At 42.1% G+C, this 15,051-nt stretch overlaps 1 protein-coding gene across 3 annotated transcripts in view; it reads right to left on the bottom strand.

Annotated features, from left to right (window-relative positions):
- The window catches only part of crhr1 (corticotropin releasing hormone receptor 1), a 39,446-nt gene that overhangs the window by 13,276 nt on the left and 11,119 nt on the right, over positions 1-15,051 (bottom strand). For 2 of the 3 annotated variants that reach the window (XM_020621670.1, XM_020621671.1), the window contains exons 2-5: positions 9,697-9,787; positions 9,543-9,593; positions 6,986-7,105; positions 4,787-4,869 (exon numbers count right to left, since the gene is read on the bottom strand). In XM_020621670.1, coding sequence (XP_020477326.1) covers positions 4,787-4,869; positions 6,986-7,105; positions 9,543-9,593; positions 9,697-9,787 — 345 coding nt within the window. Of the gene's footprint in view, positions 1-4,786; positions 4,870-6,985; positions 7,125-9,542; positions 9,594-9,696; positions 9,788-15,051 lie in introns of all 3 variants that reach the window. The other variant, XM_020621672.1, reaches the window with a different exon arrangement.

Raw genomic sequence — 15,051 nt, 5'->3', positions numbered from 1 at the left:
CGTCTTCAACAGCAGGACAGTTTTCTACTTGCTTCAAATATTCTGGTCGGTATCTTATGGGGGATGTGTCCTCCTACATGGATCCTGAGGAAGTATTAAGTCTATTAACCTCCACCTGTCAGGATATACTGGATTCCATTGCTTCCCTCCGATGTTGACTGGCTAAGCCGAAGGTGCAACCTTGGTTAAATGACTTAACTCGAGAACATAGACGAAGAGGTCATAAAGCTGAATGTAAATGGAAGAAGAAGAAACTTTATGTTTCTCTTTGACATTTCAGGGACTGCTTGTTGGACTATCAGAAGGTGGTGAAATCTGCCAAATTGAATTATCTTTCTAACATTGTGGTCAGTAATCGTCACAAACCTCAGGTTTTGTTCACTACAATTCATTCTGTCATTAGCCCAGGTAACCTTACCTCTCATCCTGAGGCACGTGGTTTTACACATGAAAACATCTCCCTGTCCTCTGGATTACCTGCTGACAAGATTATCTATTATCTATAAGTCCTATCTTTCTGGCTCTAATTAATTTATGCTTGACTACAGGCTCAGTTCCAGATGCTTTAAAAAAAGCAATTGTCCAGCCACTTCTTAAAAAGCCGAATCAGATCCTTTAGTGTTTTCCAATTTTAGACCAGTGTCTAAATTAGCTTTTATGTCGAAGGTTTTAGAGAAGATTGTTTTTATTCAACTCCAGTCTTTTCTGGCATATAACGGCATTGAGGAGCAATTTCAGTCTGGGTTTAAATCGAAACACAGTACTGAGTCAGTGTTATTAAAAATTAATCACATTTTGTTGGCTAGGGATGCTGGAGATCTAGTTCTGTTGGTGCCTTTAGACCTCTCTGCTGCCTTTGATACAGTGGATCATGGAATCCTCTTATCTCACTTGGAGCAGTGTGTAGGAATTGAAGGTACTGCTCTTAACTGGTTTAGATCGTATCTCACAAATAAAAGTTTTTCTGTTAATATTGGTAACTGTTCCTCCTCTTCAACTATCCTCTCCTGTGGTGTCCCCCAAGGCTCTGTACTCGGCCCAACTCTCTTTTCCTCGTACATGCTTCTGCTGGGATCAGTTCTAAGGAAATATGGCTTCTCCTTTCATTGTTATGCGGATGACATCTAGATATATTTACCATTAAAATCAGCCGGAGGGATGTCTCTACAGCCAAGTAACTAGTCTGTCTGACAGACCTGAAAGCATGGCTGGCACAGAACTTTCTAAAATTAAATGAGGATAAAACTGAATGCTGAAAAAACTTAGAAAAAATCAACTGGACTAGATTTCTAGGTCAAAGACATTTCACCTCTCATCCAAGAGGCTTCATCAGTTTGACCTAGAAATATAGTCCAGTTGATTTTTTTCATCTTACTATGACCTAGATGACTGAGAATCTGCACAGACAGATAAAACTGAATGTGTTTTATCTGGCAATCTGGCAAAATTTGCTGCTTTTAACCACAATTTAGGCCTCCTGGCTCATCATCTGAAGATGACTGTAAAAAACCTAGGGGTACTGTTTGATAGCGACTTAAGATTTGACAAGCAGATCAACTCAGTTGCAAAATCTAGTTTCTTTCATCTGAGGTTGTTGAGTAAAGGCAAGTCATTTCTTTCTTTTAATGATTTTGAGATTGTAATCCATGCTTTTATAACCTCTAGACTCGACGATTGTAATGCATTATACCTTGGTGTTAACCAGTTGTCTCTCACTCGTCTTCAAATGGTCCAAAATGCTGCAGCTCGGTACTAGGAAATTTGACTATATAACCCCGGTACTGGCCTCTTTTAAAATTCATTTTAATTCATTGATTTTTAGTTTTAAGGCTCTTAATGGGTTGGTATCGCCCCAATTTGCTGAGTTGGTGGGAACCTACAAGATTGCTCAGATCATCACGCCAGTTTCTTTTAGAGGTTCCCAGGGCCAGATACAAATGCTGGGGTGACTGTGCTTTTATTGTTGCAGCTCCTAGTTTATCTCTCAATGTTAGATCATCTACAGGGGCAGCTGTACCCCCATTATGGGGGGGGGCTGTGGCTTAGGAGGTAGAGCGGGTCGTTTCCTATACCAGAGGATTAGCAGTTCGTTTCCCGGCTTGTCCCCTGTGCCCAGTTGCTCCTGGTGATGTCACCGGTGTGTTAATGTGTGAGTGCTTGGGAGTGTGAATGGGTGAATGGCCAAATAATGTGAAAGCGCTGTAAAGCGTAGAAAGGCGCTATAAAAGTATAAGACCATTTTTCCCCATTTTTACAGACTTGACAACTTTTAAATCATTGGTTAAAACATATTTATTCACTTTGGTTTTAAATACATAGTACTGTCTGATGTGTCCTTCTTTTAACTGTTGATTCCGTGTAATTTGTTTATATGTTCCTATGTTGTTTTATTCCTGTATTGATCTTATTTATTTTAGTTCTTACCTGTCCTTCTAAAGTACTTTGGTCAACCAGATGTTGTTCTTAAAGTGCTATATAAATACATTTTTATTTGATTCAGTTAGGCAGCCTCTCTCCCTCTCAACACCACCTATTTTAACTTTCCACACAGCGACCAGCGCTGGGCCCAGGAGCTGTGCTCCAGCCAGGCCTTGAGAATTGCTGATCACACACTTAAATCCATGCACAGTAATTGGCCCACAAAATAACACACGGATGCAGCTCATGAGCAAACACCCTGCACGTTTCCCAATGATGTTTTAGGCATTACTGACAACAGGTGATGTCATTGTGGCTGCAGTCACTCGCACCAGACTGCACAGGGCTCATGTTAGGGAGCAGACATGATATAATGCACTTTAGGGGTCTGTGGTGTCATAATAGAGCAAGTCATACATTTGAAACTACATATTATATGTTGATCATACAATGAACGCCAGACACAGTGGCCTAGTACTTGAGCAAAGATGTGCACGGTGCTTACAGGATGAATTGCACACACTGTCAAAAATCTGCAAGTACTTAGTTATGAAAATTTGTAAATGCTCCTACCCCTATTAATTACAGCCCCCTGATTGGCCAGTAGCCAACTCAGCTGTCCAATCAGAGTAGAGTGGCAAACAAGTGACAGATTGTCTCAGTGGGAGTAGCACTAACTGTGTTACATGACACACACACAGTCACACACTGAAGGTCCAGATGGTTCACACTGATCTATGAGCGTTATTGTTCACACTGATGTCTTCGTCACTTGTCTCTGATGGTTGGTTTGTGTGTTGTAAACATGTCTGAGCTGCCTGTTGTGTTTCTGCTGACTTTATGTTTGTGCATTCGAACATAATTTTTGTGCCTCTTTGTGTCTAAGCCTCCAAAATCAGTGATGAGATTCCTGTGTGCTAAAAGGTCAGGGTCCGATGGCAGATTTGGTGCAGAGAAAGATAAAGTAAAACCTGGGACAAAGCTGCACCTGAAACTCCAAAGACTGCGCAAGCCAGCATGCAGTTTGTTCCATAGTTGTTTTAGGGTTTGACAGCACACTGATCCGCTGCTCAGGTACCACTGTTGTTGTGGAGAGAGACAACCCCTCAAATTCACAGAGAACACTGATAGTCACATGCTTGTGTCACAACAAACATAGATGACAACCAGGAGCTTGGACTGTTTCTCTGCTGAAAAGGACAAAAAAGGAGGAAAGAGGTCAGAGTTTGCCTTAGACCTGTGCCACAGACCTCTGCAACTAGTTCTCAGACTTCTGCAATTACAGTAGTCCCTAGACCTCTAGATCCAGTCCCCGTACTTGTGCAACTGGCCCCCAGACTTTTGCAGCTCGTCCCCAGACCTCACAGCCAGAAATGCTGCCATGTCTCTCCAAAAACCCTGTGGTTGCTTATCTTAATTTCCAGAATCTTCAAAGGTGCCCTGAAGGCATTTTATAGTGCATCATGCATTTTGTCTAAGCCTTGCAAAAACTATCTGACACATGCATCGGTGGCTCTGTGGAACACATCTTGGGGAACTTGGTAGTGTTGGGTAGTGAGGGCAGCTGAATTCCTGTGGAACATTTCCTTTATTATGATGGTCAAATTAAATCGAATCAAATCAAATTTTATTTGTAAAGCACATTTACAACAATTATGCTGGTTGTACTGTTTAACCAATGTTTAACCTGAGTAAATACTGTTGAGGTTAGAAACTTTGCTGCAGACAGACAGGTGGTACTAAGTAGTTTGGTCAGAGTGATGGCAGTACGGGGGAAAACACCTTAAACCGCAATATATGTTCAATACACAGTCTGTGGTCCTAAAAGTGTTTTCCTGTTCTGTGTGTCTGGGGACATAACGTGTCTGTCTTTTAGGACAAACAAGAAGTCCTTTCATCTTTAAAGAGCAACTGAACTGATGTGCTTACTGAAACAGTGGCTCTTTATCTTGGACCAAAATTGTAATAATCCGTGACATTGCCTCATAGCTGTAACTCAGGGTTGAGGGATAATGCTCTGATACAATAGGATGTGAAGATGCTCCTCATTGTGATTTTATGTGATGTGAACAATGATTTCAAGAGTCTAACCCCTCATTTCCACCATGATGCAGTTTTGATCCATCCTCTCTGGAGCTTCATCCCTCACCAGCTCATTGAGGTGCTGATTTTCCATGTAGGATACTTTTTCCTTGTTTTTGAGCTTCAAAAGTGGGCAGGTTTTGTAGTTAAATGGTTTCTTTTTTCTGCCTCATGAGTCTGCTTTGATCGGCCTAATTTTGCTTCTGCAGGCCAATGATGACTGAGCTGAACTGATTAATAATTGTACAGTTCAGAGAGTATTAATCCATGTATTGATGAATCTCACCAGAACAATAATCTCAGTGCACTGACTGTAGTTTCCTCGAGGAGCCCAGCTGCCGTTGGACTGACACACTCTGTATACCCGATCTGAACACACACACACACACAAAGATAATGGTTAGTTCACAAAGTCAATATTTCTGCACCACAGCTAACTGATTAATTTGATGTTGGACAAAACAGATATAACAAATTATTCAACAAAAACCAGAAAAGAAAGTGCAGCAAATTTGACCCATCACCTGCCTCTCCATCCTCACCCACCAACACCACCCCCTCCCCCTCCAACTGGCTTCAGGTTTGATCAGTAGCACTGGGTCAGCTGATGAGCCTGACCTGGATCAATACACCAGTTGTGATAGCTATCTTATTTAGCCTGTTAGCTGAGGCCAGGGAGAGGCAGCAAGGGTATTCTCAGTGTGTGAAGAGATGGTGATGATGATGATGAAGGTGGAGTGAGACATAGGCTGCAGCTGGTGTAACACACACACACACACACACACACACACACACATTTGTCTTTCTGTCTCTGTGAGGACCCACATTAGCATAATGCAACTTGTAGCCCCTTAACTTACCTAAACCTGATTCTAACCGGTACCCTAAACTGGGTATAAACCCTCACACAGCTCTTTGAAGGTGTGAAGACTGTACAACATGTCCTCACAGTGCAGAAATGTCCTCACAACAATGTTATGAAGCAAATGTATTCATACGTGAACACACACATGGATGACTCATGCCATTAAGTCAGATCAACAAACTAAACCTCTAATTAAACAGGATTTTATCACCACCCACACACACAAACACATTAACACAAATGCACACATGCTATCACACGGACACACACACCTTAACACAGTGGAAATTACAGTAATCTACTCAGTTGGCAGGAAATGAAAAGTCAGTAAATCCTCTCCTCAGACTGTTGTTGGACATCAGTAAGACCAAGTGCGAAGCTGTGATTGGCTGACATGTTATTGGCAGCTGCAGATTGGCTGAGGACTGAGGAGGGATGGAGATTTCTGTATCAAGTCCAAAATGCAGCGTTCCAGTCCACCATCACAGGCTGAAGCAGCCCATCATGTTACACAGACTCCTACAAACAGCTGAGAACCATGACTCACAGCCTGGCCAGTCCAGGTTTACAACAGAAAAACACAATGTACAGTCTGGGAGGAATGGACTGCACATTTCTAACTCTGAATATATATTATAAATTTTTTGTAAATGGGGATTGACAAAGTGGGATTGTCACAGCCTGTGTTGCTGTTCCATGCATTCCTGGCCCTGTTACATTGAGACTTTTCTGTGGACTGCCATTTCCAATCCAGTCTCCAGGTGTCTCTGGATTTTCCCTCTGACTCCGCACTGCACACTTGCCTCCCATTCCCTCATTGCCCAGTGCTCACCCCACCACACCTGTCTCCACCTCCCCAATTAGCTCCCTCAGCATGTTTACTTGTCTGTATGTTGCCAGATTGTCTGTTGTGCTTACCGTAGCCTTTGTGCTTCCAGACTTAGCTTTCTTGCCACCTGTCGGTTTCATGTTACTCTGAGTTCATATGTTTGTTTGGGAGTTACCTGTGCTTGTTTTTCCAGTCATCTACCCTCATGGTTTTATTGCTTGGCTCAGACTGTTTGCATGTCTCTGACCTCCACTCAGACTTTAGCTCTTATTGTCCCTGCTCAGTATTGTTGGCCTGAACTTTGTAAGTCACCCATTAAAACTGTTGCACCTTACCTGAGTTTGGGTTGTCTCTGCCTGCCTGGGTTGTTTCTACAGTTTGTGACAGGTTGTCTAAAGATCACTTAGACATGTTTCATATTAACAAAAGTTGTGATTTGTGGACACAGACTTGCAGTGACTTGAATAGATATGCTGATTGCATCCAAGCTTGTAAACCTTTTGTGCTGCAGTTTGTCAGGGATGTAGTTTGGCATCGAGTTAGCTAGAAAGAAGAGGATGTCCCCAGTCTTAGTCGCAGCTTAGAAGTGTGTTTCCCCAGCTGGCAGAAATAACCTTTAATGGACACAACACCAGACTTTTAACCCATTAAGCCCTTGGCAGTTTTTTGGAACTTCCTCCTGACAAACCTAATTCAGTCAGTAGGAGCTCAACAACTGTGAGGTGCATCTGATTAGCAAGAGGTTTTCCACTAAAGGTCCAACAGATCAGCAGAGACAGAGCAACACCCACTTGTGGTATTGTAGTGGATGCCATTGAACTGCTCAGGACAGGGTCTGGAGATCAACACTCCTGCTGCACTGCGAGGCCAACAGGTTCCTATTCCATCCACAGACAGGTCACAGTGCAGACCTGCAGACACACATATGGACTACAAAGATGTTTTCAAAGGAATAATAAAACAGCTGCAGTGTACAAATATAATCCTTTATCAGAAAAATAAGCAGTTCAGATGAAATCACAACTTCTTTGTAAGTTGTGTTCCTGCAGTTGTAGCATCATCAATCTCCTTCACAGTAAAATCCTCTCAGCCACAAGAACGTGATGACATCAAGGCCTGAATGCAGGGTGGGGTCACTCAAAGCATTTTGTAGTTTTTGTTTTGAATGAGCTATATGACTTGTACTATGGAGCAGCTGCAAGATGTTTATTGTGAATAAGCTGAGACCACACAAGTTTGACTGAAGTAATTCCAGGCTAGTTTTTAGTAACAGCTCCAAACTGAACAACGTCAGGTTCTGTGCATCAGTGACGTGGGAGAGCAGTGAAAGATATCAAATCTCCATGTCCCCATCCCCAGACCAGAGTGACAACTGAAACAAGTGTTTTTACTTTGGCCTAATCAAAATTTAAAATCTGAATGAAAACAGTTTTATAATAGTGGCTCAACTGATGCTGGTTCCACTGAGTCTGTTGAAGTATGATTAAAAAAAGATAAAGCACAACAATACTACATCCATTTTAGTCATAGAAATACTATGCAGCACCTCCATTTGGAGAGTCAGGTGTGCCAAACACATCTTCCGACAGGTAAGCTGACTGTAAACCTTTTTGGTTTCCATTAGTACGTGCAATACACTAATCAGTTCACTTTTTCTTCCACAGGGAGGTTTTTTTTTACTGCAACCCTAAGCTATAATCCAGTCAGAGAAACAAGAAACTCAGCAACAGCCACTAAATTGCTGCACAGCCCAGCTCAACAAGCAGATGTCTGTGTAAACTGACACTTGGAGCCATGAGGTCATGTTCGATGGTAACATACTCGTACACATCTCACTGTGAGCTGCCACAAGCTTTGAACTGAATTTGGATAAGTAGATACAGAATTTCGTCTGTGTGGCAGTAAAATGTCACGTTTGAGTTCTGAGTTTCCTCTGGGCTTTAGGAGCCATGTTGCTCCTATTTACTGTCTTTATTTTAGGACACTTGCATGTTTTTAAGCGCTACCTTCCAAACTTTTCAGAACAGTGGAACACACTCGTGACTTTCTCTCATTTTGATAACAGATATGGCTCGATCTCCATGGAAAGGGTTAATATTCCAGGGTACACTTCAACATGCGGGCTGCAGGCACCAAGATTCAAACCTTCAACCTTCCGGTTGGGAGACGACTGCTCTACCCACTGAACCACTGTCACTTCCGAAGTTACTAAGGGAACTCCTGGGCAGTAAGAATAGTTAAAGCTGTCTACCATGACTAACATAGACTCTCTCTAGTTACATCAGGTTACTGCTGTGTGGTTCAAGGGTAGTTCTACTTAGCAACTCTGGGTAGTCCAGTGGGTCAAAGCTACACCAGGTCAGAGTCCTGCACCAGACAAATTTTGAAAACCTGCACCCGCAAAGCTTCGTATCGGACCCAACCTATTACCTGGAGTTATTTCTAAATGAAATTCTGACTTGACCCAACCTGCTAACATAAGACCCATGGTCCAACTCGCACCTGTAATTAAAATAGACTTTAAGCGACACAGTCACTTTAAAGTGCATAAGAGTTGTGTTTTTTAAAAGTGGCTGTTGAAGGACGCAGCACCTGGGCTCTGCAGTGAGGATGTGCCTAGGTTGTGGCTATCACACACTCCCACTTTTTGGGACTTCAGTATTTACAAACAGCAAAGCCTCTAATAATGTTGTTCTCTACACCCAACTTCTCCCATCAGTCCAGCTTCGATGATGTATTGCCCATACTGACCACCGGCTGTTTTTGCTTTTGGGTTGTCCAGTTTTCACATTGACGCCTACAGTGATGTCTGAGTGATGTCTTATTAGCTGGATGTGAGTTGAGGGGTCAAAGGTTGTGCCGTAGGCATTCACAATAAATCTATCAGTTATTTAGGTTTGGTAAAATTATGCTGGAGTGGATGTTTAAAAGAAGCTGCACTTTTAATTATTTATTTTTAAATTTAAATGATGTTTATTTCACTCGCTACCCACCCACATTTAGTCAATTATTTCCTTTGCCTGTACCCAGGAATTAAGATAAACATATTTTTACCTGTTACACATAATTTTTGCGGGTACCTGGCCTGATACAGTACTCTACAATGGGCACCCCAAGACACTGACAGCTGGTCTTGACTAGTCCAGAATAACCTAGAGTGATGTGAGGTAATCCAGAAGGATCCCTGGTCTTGCAGTCCAGGTGTAACTAGTGGGGGATTTTTCCAGTACCACCTATATATTGTAGGTGTGCCACACAACACCAGTCTGTATGATTATTGGGGGTACTCTGGTTCTGTGTATATTTAACAGAGGTCAAAGGTTAACATGCACATTAAGCTGTACAAACCTGAGGAGTTACTGATGGTGAACGTCTGATTCAGTAACGCCAATGTCCTCGCTGAGGTAGAGACATGCAGAAAGAGCACAGAGTTGCACTTTTCACTAGTTTATCTTGTATTTGGAAACTAGAACTAGAGACAGGAAGACAGACGTGCAGTTACCTGTCAGGTTAGTTGACAACAGGATCAAAGTCTCGCAGGTTAACTCTGCCGGAGATACTTGTCCAGTCAGAAACACACACACACAAACCACCTGAAAAAACAGATACAACAGGAGATGATGTTCTCTGATAATGTAACAACCAGGAGTCCTTCCTCTAATTGGAGCCGGGTTGTTGGTTTCAGCTCTGTCCTAACGTCACTGAGTGCAGGACTGATGCTACTGTCATTGTGTTTAAGGGGTGTTGGTCAACAAAAGGTCCAACACAAACTGCTGTTAACATTACAATTTGTCCATTTTGTATGTATTTAGACTTTGTTTGTGTGAAGCTGGAACAACTCCACAGAGGAGGCCTCTAGTCTGGATCATTTAACAGAGCCTGAAACCTCCAGTCCAACACCGTTCTGAAAGGCTACACTACATCCACATATTTTACTGTCTGAAGCCGACACTGAAGTCACTACCAGTTCACTTGGTGATTGGTTAGCTGTGTGCAGGTGAGAAACTTGTCTCAGCTCCTGTTGCATTCTTCACACAAAGTATTTGTCACTTTTATGTGAACAGAGATTGACACAAACCTCTTCAGGAGAGAGTGAACATGTTGTCGCTTACCCGATCGTGTCTTCACTGTTGCTGTGTGACAACTGGCATTAACCTCCAACCTTCAGAGTGGACATTCAGATTCAGCAGAAACAACACATCATACAAACAGGATTTCACTACATGTCAGACGCCCCTTTAACCTAAAACAAGACCATGTGCCTTCAAAAGAAACACATTATCCTTCTTAGGAATGAAGGAGTAACTCGGTGTAACTTCTTTGTGACCTGTAGCTCATGTTAGCAAACTGCAGACAGGTAAAAACTTCTCCATCACGAATATTTCTGAACCAGGTCGCTGCCATTATGATGCTTACCACTGTCCTAACCTGCCATGCGTGGGCGCCACCACTGAGCAACTCTAGTCTCACATTAAAGCCAAAAAGTGACATAGTATCAACAGGTGGACACACAGGTGTTTCATTGTTTGGCCAGACTTTTCATACCTCATATCTAATATCACACACGAAGGCAGCTTATACACAGAGGAAACAAGATAAAAAAAGTAATAAAGCTGAATCCACAAATAACAACTGAGCTCAGCAGGAGTCTGGGTGTGTGAGCATATTGTGAATAATGTGTTAGCTTTGCAGTCCTACTGTTGTTTTCCCAGCATGCGAGATGGTGGATTCATCATTCAGCATGGTGCTTAAATGTCCACGAGTGCAGCTGCTGCAGCAACCTGCAGGGACAGTGTAAATCTCAGCTCCATTGGAGGCTGTAATGTAATGGTAAGTGAGACGTGCCATTGTCATCTGGACAACAATAACTAACTCCACTGATTCACTCGACACTGGTTCATTAATTCAACAGTTAGGCTCAGTAATTGACAATTAATCAGCTGCGATGATGTTTGTGCCTTCTGTCAATTATTCACTGGTGTCATCGATTCATTATTCACTCAGCGTGAATTCAGCGTTTGGCGTTTGGCGTTCAGATGCTGTGCTGCAAACACGCACTGGTCTTTCTGCCTCTGAGAGGGCTCTCATAAAAAGACATACACACACACACACAGTACGTAAACCTGCTGTCCACAGAAATTTACTGTCATGACGCTGCAGCTAAAATTAGACAGAGCTGAGTGCAGCGCACTGTCGGCCGTCGGGGTGCTCGGTGTAAATCTTCTGGTTAAGGCAGCTCAGAGGGAGGAGTCTGCCCAGGCTCCTGCAGTCACACTCCTGTTTGGCTCCTCAACACCTAATGCACATTGTAGGCACTCGCTGTGTATGTAATACAGTATATGTAGCATGTTTTAACTGAAACATCAGAAAAAGCAAAATACTATAACTTTGAAAAACGCACGGTCCACTGTTATAGAATCACCCACCATGTGTTCACTGACACCGATACGTCCGCTTTATTCCTAAGAATCACTTTTTGCTGTATGGTATTTATTACTGTGTTTAATTGACATTTCTCTATATTCTAGATAACTGATTAGAGGGAGGAAAAATTAAAGTCTCTTTTTCTCTGTTCATCAATACTCGCATTCGAGTTCCAGTTTTGTGGACAAAAACAACAACCGCATCAGTGTTTACACGTCCGTGGTTATTTTTCTTTATGGTTTTACTAAGGCCTTCATTTACATCATTTTTTTCTTTTAAACTTTAAAAGCAAAAAGATTAAAGACTGGAGAAGAAATAAGTGAAAATTTAAACTCAATCAACGGTGATGTAAAGAAAACAGCAGCAGCACCATTCACTATTCTGTTAATTATATCTAATAAACTAACATCCAATACCCGCTAAGATTGAACATATGTCAGAGCATTATCTCAGATTTACAGTAACTGGTGTTGATCTGAATGTTACAGATCAATAGAAACCATATCCTGAGTTTAGTCAGGTTAAGCGTCTTTGGTCTCGACTCCAGACCTGGACTGAGATCTGCACCGACCAACTCATATGTGATTATAGAAGTATGCTTCTTTAAAACATGGAGACTGTTCTTGGATCAGATTTAGAATGTCACAATGCACATATTGTGTGTTACAGTGTGTATGTGTCAGTGTCACTGTGTGCTGTGCTGCAACCTTTTGCAGAGCCATGCTGACAGAGTGATCTGATTGGCTAAGAGGTCCCAGGAGGTGCAGACCATATGGCTTCACCTCCTCCACCTCCTGCTGCTCTCCTCCTGTGTAATGCTACGAATACCACTACATCACTGCTACAGCATTTTGTTGTTGTTGTTTTATACTTTATATCACAGTAGATGTCAGATTGTAGCACTGTAGTATTACTGCATGTTTACATCACATATACTCCACATGTATAACCAAAATAAATGACACTTTAGACTGTAAGGTATTCTGCTCTGCTGTTAGTGTCACGGGAAACGAACAGCACATGATAACGGTTACGTCATACATGACCCATGTTTGTGCACAGATTAAGTTTGATTATTTTGTCCTAGTTTTATAAATTTCTGTTAAAACAACAGCAGAGTGAGCTTTGTATTTCCTGTCTCAGCTGTTAGTCCGGCTGTTAGCAAGTGGGAGGATGAGGTCTCTTAATCCAATTCAGGGTCTGCTGACTCACAGCTCTGCAAACACCTTCATCTTTTTCAGCTTCGTTTTCTTCTTCTGCCGTGGAGCTCAACATGAAAAAGAAGCCAGCAGGGGATTTATTTGGGATTTTCTGTTTATTTGGTCCTAATACTCGCTTTGCCCTCTAGTTCAGTGCTGATGTTCTGTGTCGGTACATATAGTCTGGCCTGACACTCCCACTTGGATGTTATCAGAATTAGAATCAGCTTTACTGGCCAAGCATGTTTAAGGAATTTGACTCCAGTACAAAGACTCTCAATGGGCTTTGTAAGGCAGCAAGAAATAAACAATATAAAATAAAATTGTTGACAATGTATTGCAGTGGAGTGATTGCTGCCGCAGTCCTCATAGTCCAGTTTAGGTCTTCATGGTTTTCATGTTTCCACTTAATGATGATGTACACCACACGAGTCAAAAGGAAGGTGGAGAGGATCACTGCTGACCCTTCACACCCTAGGACACAGTCTGTTTGAACTCCTCCCCTCTGGACAGCGTTACAGGTCACTGTGCACCAAGACAACCAGGCACAGGGACAGTTTCTTCCCCCAGGCTGTCACTCTGATGAACATTTGACCAACAACAGTATGATTGGACAATAACCCTCAGTGCAACACCTGTAAATATACACTGTACAGGTTATACAGACTCGTACAGGTCTCTAGTTCTTAAGTACTCTGTTTTATCCCTATTTATCTCATTTTAATGAACATTCCTTTGTTGTCTGCATTGTTCACTATCTGTTTATACTGCTTTTCTCCATTGTTTGCATTGTTTGTTGATGTTAATGCTGCTATTTTGTTATATTACACAGCCTTATGCTGGTTTACTGTTTGCACATTGAGAGCTGTGTCGAAACGTGTTCTCGTAAATTGAAAAGAAAAGACTAAATATAAAGATATTTCACAGTGTGAAATTTATTATGCATTAACGTATCAAAATAAGCATGTGCACATGGAGCTTCACTGTTTAGGATAAACAGAAAAGACTAACTCCAACTTAGCGGTATACAATATATGTATGAAAAGATGTTACTATCTGATTGGTCCAAAACTGTTGGGGAGGAGTTGTGGTTTAAACTTAACTCTCCCAAGATTGGTCCTTCAGTCCGTCCATCCTCCAGTCATCCTCTCTGCTCCAATGGTTGTGGACAGCACCCTAAAAAGGGAGAAATACCTATTCTGTCTTAATTCCTACATAGACACTTATGTCTTCCTTTGTTTCCAAGAGACTGCCACATTTTAGACACTGCTTTCCTGTTCCAATACTGCCCTGCCTTTGAAGTTGTCTTCCTCTTCCTGACTTTTAAATCTAGTCTCTTGTTTATTACCCTTGGTGTCCCAGTGACCCCAAATTCTCTGGCCTCTTCAGCCAGGTGGTGATAATAAAGTAACTGTAGACCCTCTTTGCTAAAGCTGTAAAACTAATGAGATTTCAGTGTTTTAGTGAATCAGTCTCCCTTGATGTTAAACAGTGCTCCAGTTGGCTAACACAGTATACTGACCAGTGATTCAGTGAACACATAGGGTGATATGTAACTACATAACATAAACTCAACTGTGAGATTAAAATATATAAACTTATGTATGCTATATAATAAAAACCCTAACAAATTATTCATTTCTATCTAAAAATGAAAATCACCCTAACAGCTGATGTACCTGAGTCAAATTCCTTGTGTGTCCAACACACCTGGCCAATAAAACTGATTCTGATTCTGATTCTGAAGACCATGAGATGCAGCTGAAAGCCCCAAATAAGCCAGTATGTGGACAGTGAGCTGAGATGATTTTGTCCTGAGGGTGGTGCTGTAGAGGAAAGTCTTTAAAATGTGCTCATCTCTGAGCAAGAAGGAGGCATCCAGAATATTCTCACTTAAAATGAAAATGTGTTTTAAATATGAGGTTTGAGTGCAAATGACAGCCTGATTCTCTTGTACATAAAAGTAAAAAGACTCCGGACGGATGTGTCAAGGCCTGGAGCACATCACAGACTACAGGACCACCACCAGCATCATCAGCTCCACTGACAGCCTGCCAGATGACCTCAACACCTTCTACACCCGCTTTGAGACCTCCAGCCACAGCACAGAGAGGAGGCACACACACAACTAGACCACCCAGCCCACTCACCTCCACTAACTGTCTCACCAGGCCAGGTACGCACAGTTCTGAGGAAGATCAACCCCCGCAAAGCGGCAGGAGCGCACAACATCC

Source organism: Monopterus albus, unplaced genomic scaffold (genome assembly GCF_001952655.1).
Source record: "Monopterus albus unplaced genomic scaffold, M_albus_1.0 scaffold265.1, whole genome shotgun sequence".
Taxonomy (NCBI): Eukaryota; Metazoa; Chordata; class Actinopteri; order Synbranchiformes; family Synbranchidae; genus Monopterus; species Monopterus albus.
The sequence above is the reverse complement of the archived record's forward strand: the minus strand, read 5'-3'. Positions and strand labels throughout refer to the sequence as shown.